The 24,299-nt window shown below is 20.5% G+C and overlaps 6 protein-coding genes and 1 non-coding gene across 7 annotated transcripts; 4 read left to right on the top strand and 3 right to left on the bottom strand.

The window, feature by feature from the left end:
- On the top strand, positions 1-665 carry PRELSG_0945200. Its single transcript, XR_003699271.1, has one exon. It is a non-coding gene; the product is annotated as a ribosomal RNA (ribosomal RNA).
- A 1,086-nt stretch (positions 666-1,751) lies between these two features.
- On the bottom strand, positions 1,752-7,587 carry MAEBL (merozoite adhesive erythrocytic binding protein, putative; the record flags this gene model as incomplete). The annotated part of the gene is made up of 6 exons (XM_028676909.1): positions 1,752-1,813; positions 1,892-1,959; positions 2,065-2,143; positions 2,268-2,642; positions 2,937-6,893; positions 7,413-7,587. 6 exons carry the CDS (start codon positions 7,585-7,587, stop codon positions 1,752-1,754), a joined length of 4,716 nt encoding a protein of 1,571 aa, XP_028533351.1.
- A 1,223-nt stretch (positions 7,588-8,810) lies between these two features.
- On the bottom strand, positions 8,811-9,456 carry PRELSG_0945000 (mitochondrial ATP synthase delta subunit, putative; the record flags this gene model as incomplete). The annotated part of the gene is made up of 3 exons (XM_028676908.1): positions 8,811-8,850; positions 8,958-9,258; positions 9,333-9,456. 3 exons carry the CDS (start codon positions 9,454-9,456, stop codon positions 8,811-8,813), a joined length of 465 nt encoding a protein of 154 aa, XP_028533350.1.
- A 1,257-nt stretch (positions 9,457-10,713) lies between these two features.
- On the top strand, positions 10,714-12,789 carry PRELSG_0944900 (conserved Plasmodium protein, unknown function; the record flags this gene model as incomplete). Its single annotated transcript, XM_028676907.1, has 5 exons — positions 10,714-11,958; positions 12,185-12,274; positions 12,380-12,455; positions 12,552-12,637; positions 12,718-12,789. 5 exons carry the CDS (start codon positions 10,714-10,716, stop codon positions 12,787-12,789), a joined length of 1,569 nt encoding a protein of 522 aa, XP_028533349.1.
- An 891-nt stretch (positions 12,790-13,680) lies between these two features.
- Positions 13,681-16,563, top strand: PRELSG_0944800 (farnesyltransferase beta subunit, putative; the record flags this gene model as incomplete). The annotated part of the gene is made up of 1 exon (XM_028676906.1): positions 13,681-16,563. The coding sequence occupies one exon, from the start codon at positions 13,681-13,683 to the stop codon at positions 16,561-16,563; it is 2,883 nt and encodes a 960-aa protein (XP_028533348.1).
- Positions 16,564-17,335: 772 nt separating this feature from the next.
- On the top strand, positions 17,336-17,799 carry PRELSG_0944700 (conserved Plasmodium protein, unknown function; the record flags this gene model as incomplete). The annotated part of the gene is made up of 2 exons (XM_028676905.1): positions 17,336-17,418; positions 17,652-17,799. The coding sequence occupies 2 exons, from the start codon at positions 17,336-17,338 to the stop codon at positions 17,797-17,799; spliced, it is 231 nt and encodes a 76-aa protein (XP_028533347.1).
- Positions 17,800-18,423: 624 nt separating this feature from the next.
- PRELSG_0944600 (conserved Plasmodium protein, unknown function) lies at positions 18,424-22,809 on the bottom strand (the record flags this gene model as incomplete). Its single annotated transcript, XM_028676904.1, has 1 exon — positions 18,424-22,809. The coding sequence occupies one exon, from the start codon at positions 22,807-22,809 to the stop codon at positions 18,424-18,426; it is 4,386 nt and encodes a 1,461-aa protein (XP_028533346.1).
- Between the last annotated feature and the right edge of the window lie 1,490 nt (positions 22,810-24,299).

Raw genomic sequence — 24,299 nt, 5'->3', positions numbered from 1 at the left:
AATTAATATTATAATTATTTTAGCATTTCCTAGAAATTAAGTATTTTTTCAATTTTTTCCTTATATATTAATATAAAAGTGAAAACCAAGAAAAACACTTTAATAAACTTTTGAGAATTTGTACTTTAATTTTTGTGTTTTTACGTAATGATTTCCATTATCTAAAAATACATAAGGATTCGTATGCCTCCAATTATAAGATGAAAAATTTTCTTTTGTGTTTTATTCTTAAAAATATATATCTCTATAAACTAAGAAAGCATAGTGATTATGCTTTTGGTTACTTATTTTTTTTCTAATAGTACTATTCCTTTTTTATTACATATGATAATGTGAAGTCTACATAATTTACATAAATTTTATTTTTTTATATATGTTGAAGAAAAAGGGTAAAATAATATGCCTATAAAATAATTGTCTGGAAAGTATTTAAAAAATATAGTGTATTTTTAATTTTTTTTTGTTCATTATACGAATTATTATTCTCATTATTTAGGAACTTTATTACTAAAATATGGCTTCTGTTTTAATAGAATTTCAAATTAGTCCATCTTGTTATTAATTTTAATATATATTAAATAAAATTAATAGTAGAGTTTAAATTAAAGAAATTAAATAAGATAAAATATTAAATAAAATTTTAAAATGTATTAAATTTTTCTTTAATAAAATAAAATGTTTTTCCATAATATAAATTTTTTTTTTAATTTTCATCTTTTTCTACGAATGATTTTATTTACTCTATATATATTAGTGCAAAAAAATTCTTTTAATTAATTTTAATATTCACAGAAAATAGAAAATTTTTTTATTTTTATTTTACTTATAAACTAAAATTATTCTTCTACTAAAAAATGACTTTCGTTAAATCTATTGTGGATTTCAATAACAGTATACATGTATATTATACATTTTTAATTTTTTTACAACATTATATATCTTCGTTCATTTTGAAAATTTTTTATGTTCTTTAAGTATATATTATAAAATGCATATACTCAAAACAAAAAAATTATCAAAATATAATCAGTTTTCCCTTTCAAAATTCTGAATAGCCTCTCCAAAATTAAATTTAAGAAAGTGAAATGTATGTATTTCAAAATAACTACATTTTATTTATTATATATAAACTAATAAGAATATAAATTAAAAAAAATTTTATTATTTCTACTACCATTCATTTTATTTTATTTCTTCATTTTACTTTATGAATTAAGTATCTAAATTTTACCATAATATAGAAAAAGACTAATTAAGTCTCCTTTATTAAAAATCTTAAATTGATATTTTACCATCATTATATAAAATTTTTTCATTATAATTAATATTTTTATTATATATGTTAGTAAATATTTTTTTTATTTCAAAAAAAAAATTTTCAAACATTTTTTGGAATATGCAATATTAATGTTAATAAAATTATATTTAAAAATATGCGACTAAAAAAAAAAGGGGATGAAAAAAGGAAAAATGCAAATACAAAAAAAAAATTTCATATAAATTTTTTCTTTCTTAAAAACTAATGAAATGCTAATTATGCGTTTAGAAATATGAATGTACATAGATTTTTTATTAAAAATAAAAAAAAAAATTTACTCTAATTTGTAGTTTGATTTAATGTAAAAATTTAAAATTCATTTAAAATGTATAACTTTTTAAAATCATTTAACATATATATATGCATATATATATTTAAAATAAAATATGAGATGCTTAAAAATGTACAAATAATTAAATTAATATATACTTTGTTATTTATCAGAACTGTATTCAGCATAATCTGAAGGATCTGTTTGCATCATTTGATCATTAGCTAAAAAAGAAAAAAATGTAATAATTTATATAATTTTTTATATTAGTTTATTATTTTTATATTTTAAATTAATATTACATATCATTGCTAATGTATAAATTTTATCATAATCTCCTTCAAATCCATCAAATTCAGCCTCTTCAAATCTGTTAACATATATATATATTTATGTAATTTTTATTGTAATTAAAAATTAATTAAAAAAAAAAAAAGTATAATTAAAGGGAATTTTTTTTTTTCTTTTTGCTAACGATTTGTCCGTAATGATTTTTGAACCAATGGCAAATAGGAGTATCAGAGCTATTCCTGCTCCAGCAAAATAAGCCATTTCTATAAAAAAAGGTAACTTCATAAAAATATTTATAGTATTCTTAAATGAAAAAAAAAATTAAAATAATATATTTTATTATTTTTTTTTTTTAATAATTTATCTTTTCTTAAATATCGAAGTTACTTGAAAATTCATTTTTTTTGAAACATTTGTACGATGGATCAGAAAATTCTGTTTTAGTGCAATCGTAATATTGATTTGAATTATGATCAAAGAATCTTAAACAATAATCTGAAACTGAGCAGCATAAATATTTTATTTCTTCATTAGAACAAGAACCTGAAGATATACTTTCCTTCACGAACTCACAATATTTTGATGAAATGTCGTTTTTACACATGTTTTTTTTTGATAAACTTATTATTTCCTCCCTTGTTTTATTGATATCTCTAGACTTATAATCCTTAACATCATTAGATTTATTATGATTATTTAATACTTCCTTACCAGAACTTTCATTATCAAAATCTCCTCTTATTGCCTTTTCTTTTTCCTCTTCTAAAAAAAAGAAATAAAAATTTTTTTGCAAATTGTATCATTAAAAAATATATTATATTAAATTCATGATATTTCCTTTTCATGTATACTTTTTATTTTGTGTATTTAAAAATAATTAGATTATTAAACATATATAGAGAATAAATTATTATCAACATACTACAATAATTTTATTATATAAATGTAATCAATTGTATTCACTTAAGAATTTAAGTTAATAAAATAATGTCATGATATAATAAAAATGTAGACATATCTCTTAAAGAGTTAAAAATATAAATAAAGAAAAATTACCTTCCGGATATGCAGGATGTAAATATGAATTACTTTCAGAATATGAATCCTCATTAGTTGTAGTATTTATATTAAAATTATTCCTATCCAAATTTGTTGGTTCAACTAATTTATAATTAAGTGAATCAGTAACTTCTTTTAGTGAAGAATCTAAGTCTTGCACATTATTATCTGAAATTGGCTTAAAACCAGAATATTGTTTAATATTTTTAGCACTATCTTCTAACTTAGATTTTTCAAAATCATTATTATTTTCTGGTACAACTCTATCCCCGCTATTATCTTCTCCTTTAGTTTCGATTTTTTTTTTATCTTCCTCTTTTCTTTCTTCTTCAGCTTTTCTTTCTTCTTCAGCTTTTCTTTCTTCTTCAGCTTTTCTTTCTTCTTCAGCTTTTCTTTCTTCTTCAGCTTTTCTTGCTGCTTCAGCTTTTCTTTCTTCTTCAGCTTTTTTTGCTTCTTCAGCTCTTCTTGCTTCTTCAGCTCTTCTTGCTTCTTCAGCTTTTCTTGCTTCTTCAGCTTTTCTTGCTTCTTCAGCTTTTCTTGCTTCTTCAGCTTTTCTTGCCGCTTCAGCTTTTCTTGCCGCTTCAGCTTTTCTTGCCGCTTCAGCTTTTCTTGCCGCTTCAGCTTTTCTTGCCGCTTCAGCTTTTCTTGCTGCTTCAGCTTTTCTTGCCGCTTCAGCTTTTCTTGCCGCTTCAGCTTTTTTTGCCGCTTCAGCTTTTCTTGCCGCTTCAGCTTTTCTTGCTGATTCAGCTTTTCTTGCCGCTTCAGCTTTTTTTGCTGCTTCAGCTTTTTTTGCTGCTTCAGCTTTTTTTGCTGCTTCAGCTTTTTTTGCCTCTTCAGCTTTTCTTGCTTCCTCAGTTCTTCTTGCTTCCTCAGTTCTTCTTGCTTCCTCAGTTCTTCTTGCTTCCTCAGTTCTTCTTGCTTCTTCAGCTTTTCTTACTTCATCATCTTCTTTTCTCATAGGTCCATTTTTTTTATTGTCACTTCCAGATTTTGCGTATTCAGATAATTTAGCGTAGTCAACTGGAATTCCAGTTTTTATTTTTTCATGATTTAATGACTGTATAATTTCATTTTCCTTATCTGATTTCTTTTGTTCTATTGAATCATTTTTTGTCTCTATGGTTATTAATTCTTCCACTTTTGGCACGCTAAAATCTTGCTCAAAATTAATGTCGTTTGTTGTAAGTGATGTAAAAGAAAAGTGATTGTCTTTATGTATAACACATGTTGGTTTTACATTCATGTGATAACATTTTCCTTTCGCTGTGCTAATGTTTTCTTTATTAATGGGATGATTTGGAACCCAGATACCCCAAAAGTTATATTTGACACCAGGGTATAAGCTATCTGATGAAGCTAAAAACAAATATTCTAAACACGGATTAAAATTTTCAATTTTAATGATATATTTTTCTTTCATCAAGCTTTCACACTTCCCTGTTTTTTCGTCATAAATTCCAAAAACTAATGATTTTAGAGGGAATCTTGGAGGACATTTTTTTTCATAATCAGGTCTAATAAACGATGTGACATATGTCCAATCTTTTGAATGTTTTGTTTTTCTAATTGTTTGACAATTAGGAACATTTTTGTCCTTGTTTAATTTTCTGCATTCTTGAATTCTTTCTTGTTCATGTGTACCTAGTATAACACATTCCTTTGTGGAATGATTATAGAATGCAGGTAAATTACGAAAGCATTTATTTTTATATGAATTTTCTAGACAAGGTCCTACACAATATGAGTATATGGAACAGTCAAACAAATTTCTTATTAATGATGGATTTTCCATTGGTAAAGTTAAATAATTTTGGTCTGCTTTATGTTTTTCTTCATCTCTTTTAATATGAGACCCTAATCTTCCACCTAAACCATAGAGACCATAATATTTAAATTTTCTGGATCCTTTATCATATTCTTTCATAATTATACGTTTAGAAAATATGTGAGATTTACACATATCATAATTGTAATTATCTTTTTTTTTAAGCAATTCTTCATCTTTATTACTTTCTGGACAAGAGTTATCAACACCATGATGCATAGCTATCCCGCTTTTTTCAAAAGGAAGTTCCACATCACTGTTAACTTTTTTGTTGAGAAATCCTGTATGTATTTCATTTAAAAAGTCTAAGTTAAAATTTATATGAGATGTATTCTCAAGTGCTCCGACCAAAATAGTTTTACCATAATTGGGGCAACTCCCTTGCGCTCTTCCTGGAATAGTATGATTTGGACATATATCTTCACTTTTATCAATTAATAATGATTTATTAGTTCCAGCAGTTTTATTAGATATTATATCATATTTAAAATTATTCTCTCCATATATTCCCTGTTTTTTCCATTCTATATAAATGTGATTACTCGGTATATCAAATTTTTCCATAAATTCTTCTTGAGGGTTTTTCCTTGATTTTAAATTATTATTTTCATTTTTTGGAGTTGGTATTTCATCATTTTTAGAGTTATTCATATAATTATTTTGAGATTGAGATGCACGGTATCTTTGAGGTGAAATTTTACGATTACCTTGAGAATGCACAAGGTAATTATTTTGAGACTGTATTGTATTAATTTCTTGAGGATGCAACATATGATTGCCTTGCATATGTATTTTATGAGTAGATTCCTTATTTTCTTGTAAATTTTCAGAAGATGGGAGTATAACCAACTGATTTATTGGTTTATTATAATTTCTAGCTTTTTTTTTTTCTTTTGTGTTATTTTCATCTATTATTATATCGCTTTCGCTATTTTTTGTAACTATTTCTCTAGTTTCACTTGTATCTTTGCCATGTGTTATCACTTGTTTTTCTATTTCTGGATATGTTATATTTTGATTAGGGTCAAAAGAATTTGCTGTTAAGAAAGTGAAAGAAAAATAATTTTCTTTTTTTAAGACACATGTTGGAGTTTTATTTAAAATGGAGCATGTTCCAAAATCATCCATTGAAGTTAATTTCTCAATATTGGAATCTAAAATCCAAACTCCCCATAAATATCTTTCTCTTCTCGTATCATCATATTCTGGAGAAGAATGAAATAATCGTTCGATACATTCCTTAAAGGAAATTCTATAATTGGCGTAACGTTTTCTAGCACTTTCACATTCACCAGTTCTGTAGTTAAAATAACCAAATTCTGTATTATTTAGTGGAAATCTAGGGGGGCATTTTATCTGATAATCTGGGCGTAAAAAAGATGATGCATAAGTCCATTCTTTTCCTTTTTCATGTTTTATTGGTAAAAAACATCTCTCATGTCTCTGTGAATTTATAGATAGGCAATTATTGGTTCTGTGTTGTTCGTGGGTTCCTAATATAACACATTCTCTGGTTTGATGATTAAAAATAACAGGCAAACTACGAAAGCATCTATTTTTAAAATCTTTGTCAAGGCATGGGCCTATACAATGAGAATAAATAGAACAATCAGCCAAATTCTTTATTAAATGTGGATTTCTCATTTTTTTAGTTACATAATTTTCGGCTGGATCATAGTTGCGATAAGGATATTCTACATTAGAACCTAATCGACCTCCTAGGCCATGAGAACTATAATATAAATATTGATTTCTAAAATTCCTTTTTTTAATTCTTGTAGATAAATACTTATTATAAAAAGTTTTGAAACACATGCTATATTCATTTTCTTTTTTTAAAATTGAACTATGATTTTCGTCATAAGGGCAAGTCCTAAAAAAACCTTGATACATTGCTAGTCCACTCTTGGAAGGTGGAATTTCCATCTTTCGCGACATTTTTTTATCCAAAATACCAAAACTAATTTCATTTAAAAAATCTTCATTATATGTACCTGCTTTGAAATCCATTAAAAAGGTTTTTCCATAATTAGGGCAGCTACCTCTATATATTCCTGGCTTTTCATGATTAGGGCATGTATCTAATGTTTCTGATGTACTAAATCTAGAATATACATCATATTTATCTTCTAAAATTTACAGAAAGAAATACAGAAAAAGTGAAATTATGGAAAATAATAAAAGGTATTATCATGAAATTAAGTGGACGGAGAGAAATAATAGAGAATAATAAAAAATAATGGAATAAAATAAATTGAATGAAAAGGATTAATAGAAAATAATATGGTAAAAAAAATAAATAAATACAAAAGAAAAAAAAAAAAAGGAATAATAATAAAGCATGCTATTTATAAGGATCAGATTCTTAAGAAAAAAAGAAATAATTATTAATCTTAAAAAAAATTAAGTATAATAACAACAAAAATAAATTAAGATTTCATAGTATAGATCTTTTTTATTAATTTAAAAAAAAAAAATGTCTAATAAAAATTTATTTATTACGAAATTAATACAAGTTGTATATGAAAATTGTTTTACTATTAAATGAAATAAATCCATTTTTATACAACATTTTCAAAATATAATATTTAAGCATAAAAATTATTAAACACATAAAAATGATATAATTTATAAAATTCTTTTTTTACCTATATTATATTTAAGATCTCCTTCTCCATATTTACCACTATTTTCCCATCTTATATTTACATGATTCTTTTTTATGTTAAATCTATCCATAAACTCCTCTTGAGGATTATTTATAGCCTTTACATTATTAAAGTAAAAGTACATTAAAAAAGCAAATTTGTAATATATCCCCATTTTAATATGATTTTAAAAATACGATATATATTTAATTTTATTCAAATATAAGATTCATAATTTTTTTAGTTTTAAGAACTAATGAAATATGTCTACTTATTGTTCAATTTATGAAAAATAAGTAATGGTAAAGTTGTTAATTGTACAAAAGTGAAATATTCAAATAGTTTTATTATCATAGACAATTCAAACAAAAATTTACAAAATAAGTATAACAATTATGTTAATAAAAATGATAAAAAAAAAGTTTGTATATTTTAATAACATTTAGTATAAAAAAAAAAAAATTTTCTTTAATATAATTAAAGAACAATTATAAACGAAAAGGGAAATCTAAACACATAAAATTTAAAGTATAAAAGAAAATTCTTTTAATTATTTATAAGCATATAAAAAAATATTATAATATTATTCTTTACAATTTATAAGTAACTTTAAAAATTTTGAAGGCTCGTAAAACCAAACAATATATATATGTAATTTAATACAGTAAAAAATGAACATAACCCTTAAATATCTTCTAAGTAGGAAAAATATTTTTTAACAAAGAAAAAAAAAAGGAATATATAACTTTCAGAAAAAAAATTTCTAACACTTGTAATTGCTCCTTATTTATTCCTAATTAAAAAACTTGCAAATATATTTAAGGCAAACTTAATTTATGCTTTTAAGCTAATTATTATTGAACAACACATTATAGAACCTTTTTTTTGAGTTTCTTTTTTTTTTTTGAAAAAGATAACTAATAGAGTTTTGGAATTTATTAATTTCTTTTAACAGCACATGCAAAAGTTTTAAATTTTTGAGTCCCAACCTTTCATCTTTAATATCATGGCTTTTTAATTCTAATAATTTATGATTCATAATTATTTATTTTTAAAAATATTTCTTTAAAAAATTGTTTCTTTTTTATTATTAAAAAAAAAAAAAAAAAATGTTCTTTAAAAAAATAATCAAAAATATAACTTTTTATTTTTATTACATTTTTTTCAGTTAGATTAATGAATTACAAAAATTAAAGATTAGACATACTTTATTAAGAATAAATATAAATATAAATTAAAATTTTCCTTAAAATTTATTTTATTTAATAATATAAATGGTATATTTACGAAATATTGTAATACAAAACTTATACAGAAGTTGCAATTATAAAGGAACACGTAAGGCACCTATTTTTATATTTTTAAATAAAGGACATATCTTTATATACTTCTTTAATTTCAAGAAGCAATTCTAAGAATAGAAGAACATAACTCTTTCCTGATAAAAAAAAAAAAAAATAAATAAAATAATGTATTTTATATACTGGTACTTACTATTATATATATTTATATATATAGTAATATATAGATGTCGTAATAAATAACCCCAACAACGTTTTGATTTTTCTCCATTTGTCATCAGTAGCGTCATTAACTGCACACAACTGCTGTAATACTTTAACTGTTTTGTTTTTGTCTAAGTATTCTAAGGGTACAATTTCAACACCTACAACTTCTGCATTATTATTGTTATTGTTATCATTACTTTTTTTATAAATAAATATTCCATCTGAAATAAAAAATTGTTTTTTATCCTTCTCATCAAATTCAACAGTTATTATTCCATTTCTTAATAAAGTAACCAAAGGACTATGGTTATTTGTTATAGTAAAATATCCTTCAATTCCTTAAAAAAAAGAAAGTACAAAAAAAAAAATTTATAATTTGCATTTTTTTCTTAAGTTTTTATTTTTAGCTAACCTGGAAAGGAAGCTCTTTTTATTATTTGACTTCTAAATATAGATTCACTTGATGAAGAAAGAGTTAAATATAAATTGCTATTTTTTGCTGTGCTAAAAAAAATTCTTCTTGTTTTGTTCAACATTTTCCCCTTTAGTTTTCCCTTTTTATTTTTTATTTTTTTTTTTTTTTCTCTTGTTTTTTCTTTTTTTTTTTTCTTATTTATTTATATATTTTTTTTTTTTCTTATTTTTTTTTCTTATTTTATTTTTTTTTTTTAATTTCTTTAATTTTCTGCTCCTTTTTATAATAACTACATTTTAAAGTAAAAAATTATTATATATATGATGAAAAATTTTTTAAATTAAAAATTCATCTTAAAATATCAGCAAAAAACATAAATTTTTTTTTTTTATTATGTATATAACTCTAAAGATAATATATTATTATAGTTATAAACATAAAAAAGAAAAATATATTCACCTTCAATACATCATTTTTTTTTTTTAATCCACGTATTTTTACACTGATACATAAACATAAATACTTGTGTTGTTTTTCGTTATTTTTACGATAGCTTACCTCTTTTTTTTTTAATTCAATAAAAAAAAAAAATAAAAAAATTTAAATAAAAGTAGAATACAATTTCTTAAATTTTAGTTATAAAGTATTTTTGTTATAAGTTTTTAAAAAGTGTATATTTTTTATGTTGAAAACAATTTTTTTTAAAAATTATCATGCACCATAAAAATATTATTAGAGAAAAAAAATACAAAATATATGAAATTAAATTTTTTTTTATAGATATTATTATATTTAAAAAAAAAAAAAAAGTTAAGTACAATAATGATATAAATAAAAATATATTTATATATGCTTGCGTTTTACAACTTGAAAAATAAGTAAATAAGAGTAAAAAGCAACATAATGCCAAAATTAAGGCTTCTGTAACAGACTTTTTAAGTAATTCATACTTTTACATTATTTTCATACATAATATAAATTATTAATTTCTTCATAGTATTAAATTATTTAAATAAAATTTTAATATAAATTTATAAAATTAGTTTTATTTTATATCTAAAAAAAGAAGAAAGAAAAAAAATTGCCTAATAATAATTTTTTTTCTTTATATTTTTTTTTTTTCGATTAAATGGCTTAGTATTTCCTAAACTTATCACATATATAATTAATTCTATACATTTACAGTTACATATTTTGAAAGATATAATGAATAGTAAACATTTAAAAAATTCTTTTTTTTAAAATTGAGAAATATTTGAATTCACCAAAAAAATTTTTAATGAACCATTAAATTTTTAATACATGGGGAATTTAATTAATATAAGTAATAAAAAAAAAAAAAAAATATAATATATAAGAAGAAAATTAATTTTAAGAAATGAGAGTTTATCAAAAAAACAGAAAAAGTAAAAATAGACGAAAATGCGATGGAAAGAAAAATGTTGACAATAGTAATGGTGATAAAAATATTAAAGATAAAGACAAAAATGGAGTGGAAATAAATAATAATGGTGAAAGTAAAATCAAAATTAAAATTATAAACCAAGAAAATTATTTAGAAAGTCATAGATCCCAAAAAATTGACACTAATAAAACTAAAAGTGAAAAGCAAAATGAATATTATATGTATGAAGAATTAAAAATTAATAAAGACATTAAAAACAGTATAAATTTTTATACATGGTTTTATTTTTTTGAGAATATGATGCTAAAACTAGATGATTCTTTATGTTCACTTTTAAATTATTCTTATTATTTACTTAATAATGTTAATAGTAATAGACGTAACATATTGTTAATCAATTCTCATTATAATATAAAAAACAATTTGAATGATACCAACAGTTGTACCTTAAATTTTAATAATTGTTCGTATAAAAATATAGAACAAGTAATTATATATAAAAAGGAAATAATAAATAATGATATTGATGCCAAAGAGCTTAATATTATTAAATTTTTAAAAAAACAAAATATTAAAAGTATGATATATATTAATGATTTTTTTGAGCCAGATAATATGTCTATTTTATTTTTAATTCATACAACAGATGAAAATGAAAAAAATAATTATAGTGAAAGAAATTATTTAGAAAAGAAATTTACTGATGAAAGTGTCAACAAATCTCATTACAATGAATATGATATATTAAAAGGATATGATCTTATTCTTTTAAGATATTCGTTTGAATTTTTCTATTTTTACAAAGAAAAAAATGAATATGAAAATGATCATTTTCTTCAACAAGGTAGTATTGTCAGTATAGGAAACGAAAAGGAAATTATTAAAGATAACTCTACTGAACATAATAATGAAATAAATGATCAAGAAAAAGAAGAAAGTGAAAATCAAGATAAAATAATATTGGAAAAAAAACAATTTCATACTATGCTTACATGGAAGAGTTATTTAAAGGATACTTATATATTAAAAGAAAATGTTGCTTTAGATGCTTTAAATATTTGTTCAGGAATGGATGGATATATTGATGATAAAAACTTTAATTTTGATGTTTTATTAAACGATGAATATTCGTATTTAGTTCAATATAAAAAAAAAATTTCTATTTGTAGACTAATATACGCTGTGACATCCTTGTTAAAAAAAAAAATTAAGCCAATTGTACTACAAAAAAAAAAAAAAATTTAAATAGCATATATATTAAATTAAAAAATTATTCACTGATATATTTTTTTATAGTTATTTTTTAGTTTTATATAAACATATTTTATGTCTTCATATCATTATTAATATATATATTTTATTTTTAACGTGAATGCTTTATGATTAATATATATATAACGGTACTTATTAGAATATAAACGCATGCTTCTCCTATTAACTTTAGATATATATTCCCCATTGGTGGTATTATGAAGTAGAAGATTGCAAAAATAAAATTGTAGAGTCACCTGAATTTCATTTATATATTTTTAATGTAATATATATATGTACTATTTAATTAATTCATTTTAATTTTTAGTATTTAAGTTTTCTGAAGTGTATATTCTGTTAAAATTATTGTTAAATTTTTTTTATGTAGGAATTAAAAAAAGACGGACTACTAAAAATAGGTTATAAACAAATAAATTCATTAATATTTACGATGAATGATAAAGGTAACTATATAAAAAAAAAAAATTTTTTTTTTATTATATTATAATTTTTCTATATTTTTTAAATGTTAATTTCTTTTATTTATACCTTTTCATTAGATATTGATTTTTTTATCAATTTAGCCATGAAAAATGACGCCATACTTTGTACAAATAATAATGATATAATTAAATATTATTTTAATGTAAACATAAAAACAGAAGAACTGATTATTATTTTAAATTTAATATATATATTTATATCTTTTTTTTTTTACTTAAATAGATTAATGAAAAGGCCAAAGTTTCGAAATTTATTTCAAAAGGAACTTTTTTTGTACTTACAAACTTTCTTTAAAATAAAAAATTAAAAATTTTTTTTTCTTTTTTTTTATTATAAAGAATAGTTTATATTACATATAATTAGAGAAATAATTCATTTTTAGGTTTATACTAGAATATTCTATAATGAAGAATAAAATTATTTTCGATTTTTATATTTTTTGTAAATTTATTGAATACTATTTTTTTTTTTATTATCTTTTTTTTAATAATAATCATTTTTGTGTTTTAATTATTAATTTTTTTTTTTACTCTTTTCATCTTTAATATATCTTTTTTTTTTTTCTTCATTATAAATTTTTACTTAAATATCTTAAGTTTATTATTTTTATTTTTTTTTTTACAATCATTGGCATAAAAACAACATATGTTTTTAAGATTTCCCTAATTTTTCTCAAAATTAAAAAAAAAATTGTAAAATGGAAATTGCCAACATATATTATTAATTAAAAAAAAAAAGTTTTCTATTTCCAATTCTGTGAATATATATGTTCTACACTTTTTATTTTATTTTATTTTACTTTTTTTTTCCATTTAAAATTAAAACTGACAAACGAATTTTTCTATTTAAGATTATATCAGAGAAAAAAATAAAAAAAAAATAAAACAAAGTAAAAAAAAATAAGAAAAATAAAGTAAAATAAAAGACAAAAACTTCATGTAATCAAAATATTGGGAAAAAAAAAATTGTTTTTATATATATTACTAATTAAACAGAAAAAAAGAAATAATAGAGTTCTTATAGTATGGACAAAAAAAAAAAATATATATATATATTTTAAGGTTATACCATAAAATAAAGAAAAAATCCATTTTATAATAAATTTTATAGTACAAAGAAAAAAGAAAAAAACTTTTTCTTCTGTATATTTAATTCTCAAAAAAAAAAGCAAAAAATAAATTGAAAATGGATAAGAATGAAACCTATATACTGAGATATAATAAAAAAAAAATTTTAATAGAACTATTGTTTGAGTTAATTAAATATGAAAAAAAAAAGGACGGATACAAGATAGATTTTGAAAATGATAAATGTTATAAATATATAGAAAATATTGTCAAGTTGTTATTTAATTACATATTTAATTTAAATAAGGAAACATCATATTATACTACTGATTACAATTTTGATAAAAATAGTTATTTAAGTTCCTCAGATAATTTAAGTGAAGATTCTATAAATTCAAGTGATGATGAATTATTTGAACTTTTTAACTTTAACAAAAATGATGTAAAAGAGGAAAATGAATATTTTAATAATACTGATAAAGACATACATAAACTTGACTGTATAGATAAAAATAAAGATAAAATAAGTAATAACAAAAAAAATGAAAGTATGAATATAAATAACTTAAATTATAATAATATGAATAATGTGAAGACTAACAGTATAAATAATGAATTGTTTGAAAACATAAAACATAAACAAAACAAAAATGAAGAGAAAAATTTATATGGAAAAAGTAATATCTCAGATTTTTTTTTCAATTTCCATTTAAATTGCAGTAGAAATACACAAACAATAAGAGAAAAAAAAAAAATAGAAAAACAAATACTCAGTATTTATTATACATCATTTTCTTCCAGTATTATTGATATACTTTTAAATAATTCTGAGGTTGAAATTTCTGATTTAATTTTATTTTTTATTTTTGAAAATGTTGGAAATATTCATGACATTAGTTCCTTTTTTTCAAAAGGTTTTTACACATTTAACAGTATATATTCATATATTGAAGAATATAAATCTGATAAATCAATTAATGAAAGTGAAAAGAAATACAATAGTATAAATAATTTTTTATATCATGAAAAATATGATGGAACAAATGAAAATTTAAACAAAAACGATTATGCTAACAATTCACATTTAATAAAAGTGGAGAAAAAAAAGGAAATTAAAAAAGAAGAAATTCATTCAAATAACAAAGAATTTACAAATAAAGATTTATACTCAAGTAATAAAAAAGTTAAAAATGAAGAGATTTCTTTGAATACTCATAATGAAAACATATATGGAGAACTTTATATAAACGATATATATGAAGAAAATAATGAAATTATTTATATAAATGAGATTTTAAAGCAAAAAAGTGTAAATGAAGATAATACTAATTGTAATGAAAAGGCTTTTGCTTCTCAATTTGAAAATATTATGATAAAAGATAATATGCTATTTGTACAAAATTTTAAATTTAAATTAAATAAATCATCCGTTCTATTAAATAAGTTTATAAGCATATTAAATTTACAATTGGAAAAACAAAAGCATTTCAAATTTTGTCTTGATATATTTTTTTTTAAAAATTTAAAGTTAAATTTTTTAGAAGCATCCAAACCTTGGATATTTTATTGGTGCATCCACACTATTTATATTTTATATAACGATTTTGAAATTGAGCAAAAATTAAGTAAAGGAACATTTAGTTATATAAAAAAATGTGTGTTCCTTTATTTAAATAAAATAAAAAATGATAAAGACTGTTTTGGTGGTGGGTTAAATCAATATACTCATATTGCAACTACATATGCTGCCGTTTGTGTTTTTATATATTTGCATGATGATGAAAATAATTTTTTAAGTTTTCTTGATAAAAAAAAAATACATTCATATATACTGAAATTAAAATGTGCTGATGGCTCATTTAGGTTACACAAAAATGGAGAAATAGACATGAGAGGAACATACTGTGCTATATCAATATGTTCTATGTGTCATATATTGACAAAAAAAGTAAAAAAAAACGTTGAGAAATATATTTTATCTTGCCAAAATTATGAAGGAGGATTTACAAGTGAAAAGTTTCAAGAATGCCATGGTGGCTATACTTACTGTGCTTTAGCAACTTTATGTATTCTAGGGAAAATTGAAAAAATAAATTTAAATAATTTAATGTGTTGGTTAATTAATAAGCAAAGCAATTTAGAAGGATCATTCATGGGGAGAACAAATAAGTTAGTTGATTCTTGCTACTCATTTTGGATTGGATCTATTTTTTTTTTAATTAATGAGATATATATATTAAAGCAAATATTTCAACAAAATGAACTAAAAAAAAAATCTGAGAATAAAAAATATAAAATGCTTGATTACATAAACTTCGATGAATTAAATAACTTAGAAAATAATGATTTAAAAAAAAAAAATACAAATTTTGTCAAACATGAAAATTCCATTACAAATTTAACTAGCACTTACGATTTAAATGACAATTATAATAACTTAAATAATGAATATTATTCTTGTGATAAAAATGAAAAAAAAATTTCTTTAAATAAACAAAATAAGTCTAATGAATCTATAGCTAATGAATTCAATTATAATGTTTTAATATGCAATAAAAATAATTTATCCAATGATCAAAATCATAAAGATGAATTTTTTTTTACAGAAGATTTTAAAAATAAAAATAAAGTTACTGAAGAAAAAATATTGTTTAATATGAATCATGCAAAACTTTATTTACTTTTATGTTCTCAAAGTAATAAAGGAGGAATGAAGGATAAACCTAAAGAAAAAGTTGATTATTATCATACATGTTATGCTTTAAGTGGATTATCATTAATAGAGAACTATATATCATCGCATATGCATAAAATGCAAAATACATATGATAAAGATAATATAAACAAGCTAAATAAAATACATATTTTATATAATATTACTGTTCAAAAAGTTTATAAAAGTTATAATTATTTTTCCCCTAATATTCCTTTAAACGAAGATAAAATAAACCATAAAATTGGTAAAGGGGCATACTTATATTTAAAAAGGCTTGTACAATAATATATTTTATTTTTTTATTGTAAATAATATATATTTCATGTAAATATAATTAATACATAGATAAAGAAAAAACAAATATATAAAAATGAAATAATATAAATCTCAGAAATTAAAATTATATAAATAAAAAAAAATATAATATTATGGAAGACTAAATTATTAATATTATTTTTTTTTTTTTACTTTTTTTTTTTTTTAATTTTTAAATTGTAACAACGTATAATTTAAAAAAAAAAATTACTTTTAATCATTTTCATACTTATTTTCTAAAAAAAATTGAATAAAATATGTTTGTGTATAAAAAGAATAATTAAAATTATTTTAGATAATTATTTTCTATAATAAATATTACTTTTTTTCGTATTAAAGTTTTTATTTTTAAAATTACTCAAGCACGGCACTTTTTGTTCACCGATAAAAAAAAATTACAAAAAATCTTAATACATAGAGTTTCTGAAATATTAATAAAACAAATAAAAAAAAAATTATATTACAAGCAAATTTTTTTTTTTTTAATAAGCATTTAATCCATATGATAAATTATTTCTTTGTATAATTTTTTAATATTTTTTATTATATTTATTTAATTTCATTTTTTCTCACCTATATTTTTTTTTTTTAATTTTTGTACAAATATTGAAATTTTTAACTTGAAATATTTTTAAATTAATTTCCTGTAAAAATTGTACCTTTTTAAAAGATAAAATTTTTTATGTATTTATAGTCATAATTAAAAATTAATTGAATTTCCTTATTCTTAAATATTTCAATTATGTTGGAAAAGAAAAGTGAATTTTTATCTAAATATTATAATATATTTAAAAATAATTTTGTGCCAAACTTGAGCTTAGCAAGGTATGTCTTTTATAGTAGTATTATATAATCTTACTTAAAATTTTTTTTTAATATATATAATTTATATAGATAATTTCATTTTTTTTATTATTTTTTCTCTTTTCTTATAATGTTATAACAAGTATATTATTTTTGTACATAATATCATTACACGTAAATAATATTTATAATATTTTAAATTGTTTTAATAAAAATTATAATCATTTTTTTTATCAAAAACTTCTTTTTTTAAGATGCGATGCACCAAAAATGTGGAGAGTTGCAATGGGTGGGGTTGATCCAGCAACACCTCAAGCAGAATCTTTTATTAATTTTCATAATCATACAGTAACGTATATGGTTTTTATTATGTTTACTGTTCTTCTGTCATTAAAAAGATAGGCATAATAAAAAAATCAGAAGGATAATTTTAAAATAAAAAAGTGGGTGCCAAAATTGTAATAAATGTTTAATTTTTTTTTTATAATACTGAACTCTCAGATATATAGTTTGCTTAGTTTTTATATTTATATTTTTATCATCTTTTTTTTTCTTTTTTTTATGTAATAAAATAACCTTTTATGCATTTAGCATAAAATAAAACATGTAAATAAAAAAATTAACCATGCCATAATAGTTAATGAATATTAAAATAAACTTTAAAAATTAAAATGTAAGTAATAAAATATGTAAAAAAAATGACTATGCCATAATTTTATGCAAGATTAAATGTTGTATATTTCGTATTATTATAAGAAATCACATATTTTTTTAAGGAAATGGAATGGAAATTAAAAAAAACAAGAAAAAAAAAATTAATCATAAAAAGATTAAAAAAAAAAATAGGAAAAACATTATTACATATATATACATATATATATACTTAATAGAAAAAAAAATACATTCACTTATTTTAAAGATAAAAAAAAAAAAAAAAAGATAAACAGAAACATATTATCTATAGAATTGAAAAAAAAAAAATAATAAATTTTAAATATGAAAAAAAAATTTCTTTAAATAAAAGTTTTATTGATATACGTTATTTACAAATTTATTCACATTATTTTCTCTGCTGTTATATATATCATCCTTTTTATAAATTACAGTTGCCTGCTCATCATAGTCAATAACTACAGGTTCATAAAAAGTTAGTAGCTTATACTTAAAATTTTTATAAACAATAATTTTATTTTTTAAGTTGTCATAATAGAATTTTGAATATGAATTATAATTATTAATAATATCCGAAATGTCTTTTTCATATTCCTCTTTACTTTTATCTGAGGTTTTCCTATTTTTACTACTTTTTTGTGCATCTTTTTTTTTTTTCTTATTTACATTATTCTTTGAAATTTTTTTCGTCCTTTCTTTATCCTTTTCTGTATTTTTATTTTCTTGTTTTAATGAATTTGATGCAGTGGATTTCGTATTTATACATTTATTTTTGTTTAAGAAGTTAATATCATCGTTGTACTTGTTTTCCTTAAATTCGTTGCATAATTCATTACGTAATTCATTATTCCAATTTTTACAATTTATTTCATTTTTATTCAATGGTATATCTCCTTGAGTTTTTAAATGAATTTTGTCCTCTAAAAAATTATTTGAGTTTTCTTTATTATCAATTGCACTAGAATATAGTATACTACCACTAAGATATTTATCATCACCAACATATTTATTATTAAATATATTTTTATCATTATTAGTATCTTTATAATGGCAAATATCCCCAGAATATTTATCATTATCTTTGGAGTTATTTTGATTTTCAAAAATATTTGTTTTCTTGTTAGAAAAATTATCTTTCTTTATATTAATAGAATAATCTGATTTGTTATTCGTATCATTATTTTTAAATTCTCCTTTTGTAGGAATGTATTCACTACTAGCTTTATTTAAGTCTGGTACCAAAAATCTGGTATGAAAATCTTTTCGATCTAGTAACAATATTGTTTCGTCGTCCAAATACACATAATCATTTTCTTCATATGAAGCATTTGATTCATTGTAGTTTTTATCATTGCTTGAATTTATCTCATCATTATCAGAAGTAGATTCAGAATATTTTTCTTTAATTAATCGTAATATATAACCGTAAAAAGTGTATGAAGGTCGTGAGACTAAAACGGTTTTTCTATCAATAATAGTTTCATTATAATTCAATAAATTTGTATATGTTTTATTAATAATTAAATCACCTTTTTTAACCTTTATTTCATCTTTTAATAAAACGACATTAGTATACCAACTATCGCAAGTCCCATATTTTGTACCAAAATGCTCCCCTTTCCTAATTTCAACATCAATTGTTATTAAAAATCCACAGAATGGAGCATTTTTTTGAATATGAAATAAATTACTTCTCTTTTGTATTACTTGATTTTTTAAATTTTGTTCTAGGTATAGATATTCTAAAACACCAAAATTATCTTCACTATTTTTTTCTTCATTTAAAGTTAAATTAGACCAATCTAATATAACTGATTGCAATAATTTATTTTGTGGACTTATAATAGTTCTTTCTGGATAGTTTTCACTTTTATATATAATATTATCAGAATAAGGAAACTTAACAGGACAATAATATGTTGTAACACTATATGGGATGCTTTTAATATTCATATTGTAAAATTCTTCAGAATTATATAATTCCTCATTAGAAGAGAATTCAATATATGATAATTTTTTTTCTTTCTTAATATTTTCATTTTGTACCTTTTTTTTTTCACTTATATCGCTTTTATCTTCTTCATTATTTTCTTTTTTTATGTCACATTCTATACTATTATTATTAATATTCCAATTATTTAAGTATTCCTGATATTTTCTGTAGGAAAATATTTTTTTATGTAAATCCAAATAAATATCAGCTACACCTTCTTGAGAAGCAAAATCCCCAATTACTTCACTTATTATTAAATCGTAATTAAAATTATTACAAAAATTTTCACCAATAGCATTATCATAAAAATTGTATAATGCATTCTTTTTTTTTAATCTTCTTTGATGCTCTTCTTCTCTATATTCATATACTTTAGAATAGCAGTTTATAATCTTAATGTAATCTTCTAAGTTATACCCCTCTATTAATTTTTTTGCCATATCAGACGCATCTTTGTTAACTTCTAATGCATCTACATGTTTGGCACCATTTAAAATGGCATTAATGGATAATAAGGATAATGGGCCTGTTCCTATTTCTATTATATTTTTATTATAAACATAACAACCTTTATTGTTTTCAAAAAATATATCTGGTTTATCTATTTTACTAAACCCATTAAACTTATTTATGTTATATACTTCAGTGGTATTCATGTTTATTGTATTGCTCATACTATTTATACTCTCTGTATTACATAGACTACCTGTATTTTCTCCATTAGTTGTATTACTTATACTATTTATATTATCAGCAGTAATATTATTTTCGTGATTCACAAAATTGTTAGTATTAGCATTGCATAAATCTTTATGCCCTGTCCACCTCATTGCTGCCCTATAATAATGTAATCTGTTAAAATCATTTAACATTGTTAAGTGATTATATAAGCTAAATTGGTTACATATAGACAAAGTATTTGGCTTCTTTCCATATTTATATTCTGTCTTTGTAGCAATTTTATTATTTATAAAGTAATTTATTTTTTCTTGTAAAGTTATATTTTCTCCCCATGATTTAATTCTTTTTTCACATTCTTTGTTTATAATCTTTTTTGTCAAGTTCGTTTCCAAGCTTTTCAATAGTCTTGTATATTTCTTTTTTACATTTCCAGACTTATTTTCATTGGATATTTGATAAATTTCATTATTTCCAGTAAAATCATGCACATTGTCTTCCTCGTTCTTATTTAAATCTTTATTTTTTACAATTTCTTCATATTTTTTTTTAAAGGTTGCATGATCATCATATTTATTATTAATATTTTGTTGTTCCCTATTAATATGTTCATTTCTATTAGTTTCATCAATATCACTATTATTACATTTTTTATCTCTTATTTTATTCTCATTTACACAATAAGTACTATTCTCTTTTTTTTTCTCATAAATAGCTTCTTCATTTATACTTTTATTACTTTTTTTTTCTTTAGTTACATTTTCATCTATATAATTATTATTATTTTTTTTTTTTTTTGCATACATATTTTCTTCATTGGAATTATTTGTTTTCTTCTTTCTATTTGTCTTTTCAGTAACTAGTATGTCTTGTTTAATTTTATTTTTAGTATCTACAGAAGATTCATTTTTATTACTCTTTTCTCTTTTATATTGTCTTTCTTCATCAATTAAAATTTCTTTATTACCTTCCTTTTTGCCATTTAATATTTTATCATTCATTCTAGCATTTGACACGACTTCACACTTTTCGGCATGTATCTTCTTATTATTTATATTTCTTAATTCTTTTTTTTCTAATATTTTCACTTTTAACTTTGTTTCATCATGAATATTGCTATTAAGTTCTCTTTCTGTAGTGTATTCTATATTTTGCAACTCTTTTTTATCAATACTATTTTTTGCTTTTGATATTCTGACTTTTTTAAACAATTCTGTTTCTTTGAAATTTGAGTTATTTAATTTATCATTTTTCAAAGCACTATCTTCATTTTTTAGTTTTACATAGCTATTATTTAATTCAAAGCTATTATCTATTTCATCGAAATTTAATAACTCACTGTATTTGTTATGTTCACTGCATTTTACTATTACGTTTTGTTTATTGTCAATTTCTAAAGCATTTTTTTCTTTTTTATTATAAACTATTTCTTTCATGGAAAACTTTTCTTTTTCATCCTTAAAACTGTGAACACCTTTTTTTTTTTCTTCTTTTGTGTTACTTTCTTTATTTTTAATGTCATTTTTATCCACTACATCATAATATATATCACCATTTTTTTCTTTCTTTTCTTTTCTCATTTTAAACGAAGAACCATCTTTACTTAAAATATCTATATCTAAATTTTGATTTTCTATGTATTTTTCTTTATTCATTCTACTATATGTTTTAACTAAAACTTTATTATTATTATCTGTACCTTCTTTTAATATTTCACTTTCTATTAAATTACTATTTTCTTTTCCTTCATTGCATATAGACACTTCTTTTTTATTTTCTAATTTTATTTTGTTATTCTCATTTAAATCTAATGTAATTTTTTTTTTTTTAACTTTAGTTATTTTATCTTTTTCCATATTTGTGTTTGTTCTTTTTTTATCTAAACTATTTTCGATAATACCTCCTTTATTAATCATATATATATTGTTATTGTCATTTGCATTAATATCTCTATTATTGAAAGATTTTCCATTCTCTTCCTCAAAACAATTTTCATTTAATCCTTTTTTTTTGTTATTTGTATCCTCGTTCTCTGTTTTCAGTGCCTTATTATATGATTCATTTATCATTGTTTAAATGTATTATTTATTTTTATTTTTTTTTTTTTTTTTGCTTCTTAAAGTATTTAATGAATAAACAATATATTATAATGAATATATTTATTCAGTACAATCAATGTGAATATATAGACTTCATATGGTTAAAAAAAAAGAAAAATAATATCATTTAAATAATAAAAATAAAATTTATATGTTTATTCTTATCATTTTTCTTTTTTTCGTAACATACGATATATTAGAATAAATAAATTTTAAAATATAAATAAAAATTTTAAATCCTTTTAAAATACATATATATTATTTTAAAAACTGATGGTTATTCAAAAATATGTAATTATTCTAAGAAAAAAAAAAAAAAAATGACAACTTATATAAATTTAAATTGACAAAATGTTTCAGAGATAAATTTAATATACAAAACATCATTGATGTAAATTTTTTTTTATCTATAATACTTAAATTTTCATTCATGGATAATTATGTATATAATTTAATTTTTGTATTTTATGAAAAAAAAAAAAAAATTTGATAATATAAAAAATAAATATTGTATTTATTTAAAATTGATTAATATTATATGTATACTTTAAAATATTAAAAATGTATTATACATTTTATTTTATTTCTTTTTTTTCTAAAGGATTTAAAAAAGTACCATAAATTTCATTTTTATTCTGGTTTATTTACATTTATATAAAAGGGATTTTTTATTAACCCTCTTTTTGTTATTTTTTTTTAATTTCAAAAAAAGAGCATATGGTTTATCAAGATATTCCTTGTATTTATGTACTTTAAATTTTACTAAAAACAAGTTTTTATTGTATCATTTATTATATAAAAATTAAGGAATTAAATTTTACAAGCAATTATAAAAAATTTCATGTAACAAATATACAATTAAAATTTTTTTTTTGTGGAAATTAATAAAATATGCCACAATACTTTTCAATTAGGTTAAAATAAATTTAGCAAAGACTTGTTAAATCATAATATGAAATAATATATAATAAAATATAAATTTAAATGAAAAAAACAATTGTAATAAAACCAAAAAATTAGAATAAAAAATTTCAATATGAATTTTAGAAATAATGAAAAAAAAAAAATAAAAAAATAAAAATAAAATAAAATAAAAAGGTAAAAAAATAAAAAAAAACCATGTAAGAAAACAACAATGGATACGAAAACGATAGTCAAAATCGAAAGAAAAAAAAAAAACAATAAAAAAAAAAATAAAGAATTAAAACTGAAAGAAAAGAAAAGAAAAGAAAAAAAAAAAAAAAAAGATATTGATATAATAATATAAATGAAGATAAAATATAAAGAAAAAAAAATAAAATCCATGAAGAATAAAATGATGAATGAAATAAAAAAAAAAAAAAAAAAAAAAACAAAAAAAAAAAACAAAAAGCAAAAAACAAAAAAAAAATAAACTATGAATAGTAAAAAAACAAAAATCAAAAATCAAATGACAAGTTTATATGACTAAAAAAAATGTC

The sequence above is a fragment of the Plasmodium relictum genome, assembly GCF_900005765.1.
Source record: "Plasmodium relictum strain SGS1 genome assembly, chromosome: 9".
Taxonomy (NCBI): domain Eukaryota; phylum Apicomplexa; class Aconoidasida; order Haemosporida; family Plasmodiidae; genus Plasmodium; species Plasmodium relictum.
Note: the sequence above shows the minus strand (reverse complement) of the source record. Positions and strands in the feature narration are given on the sequence as shown.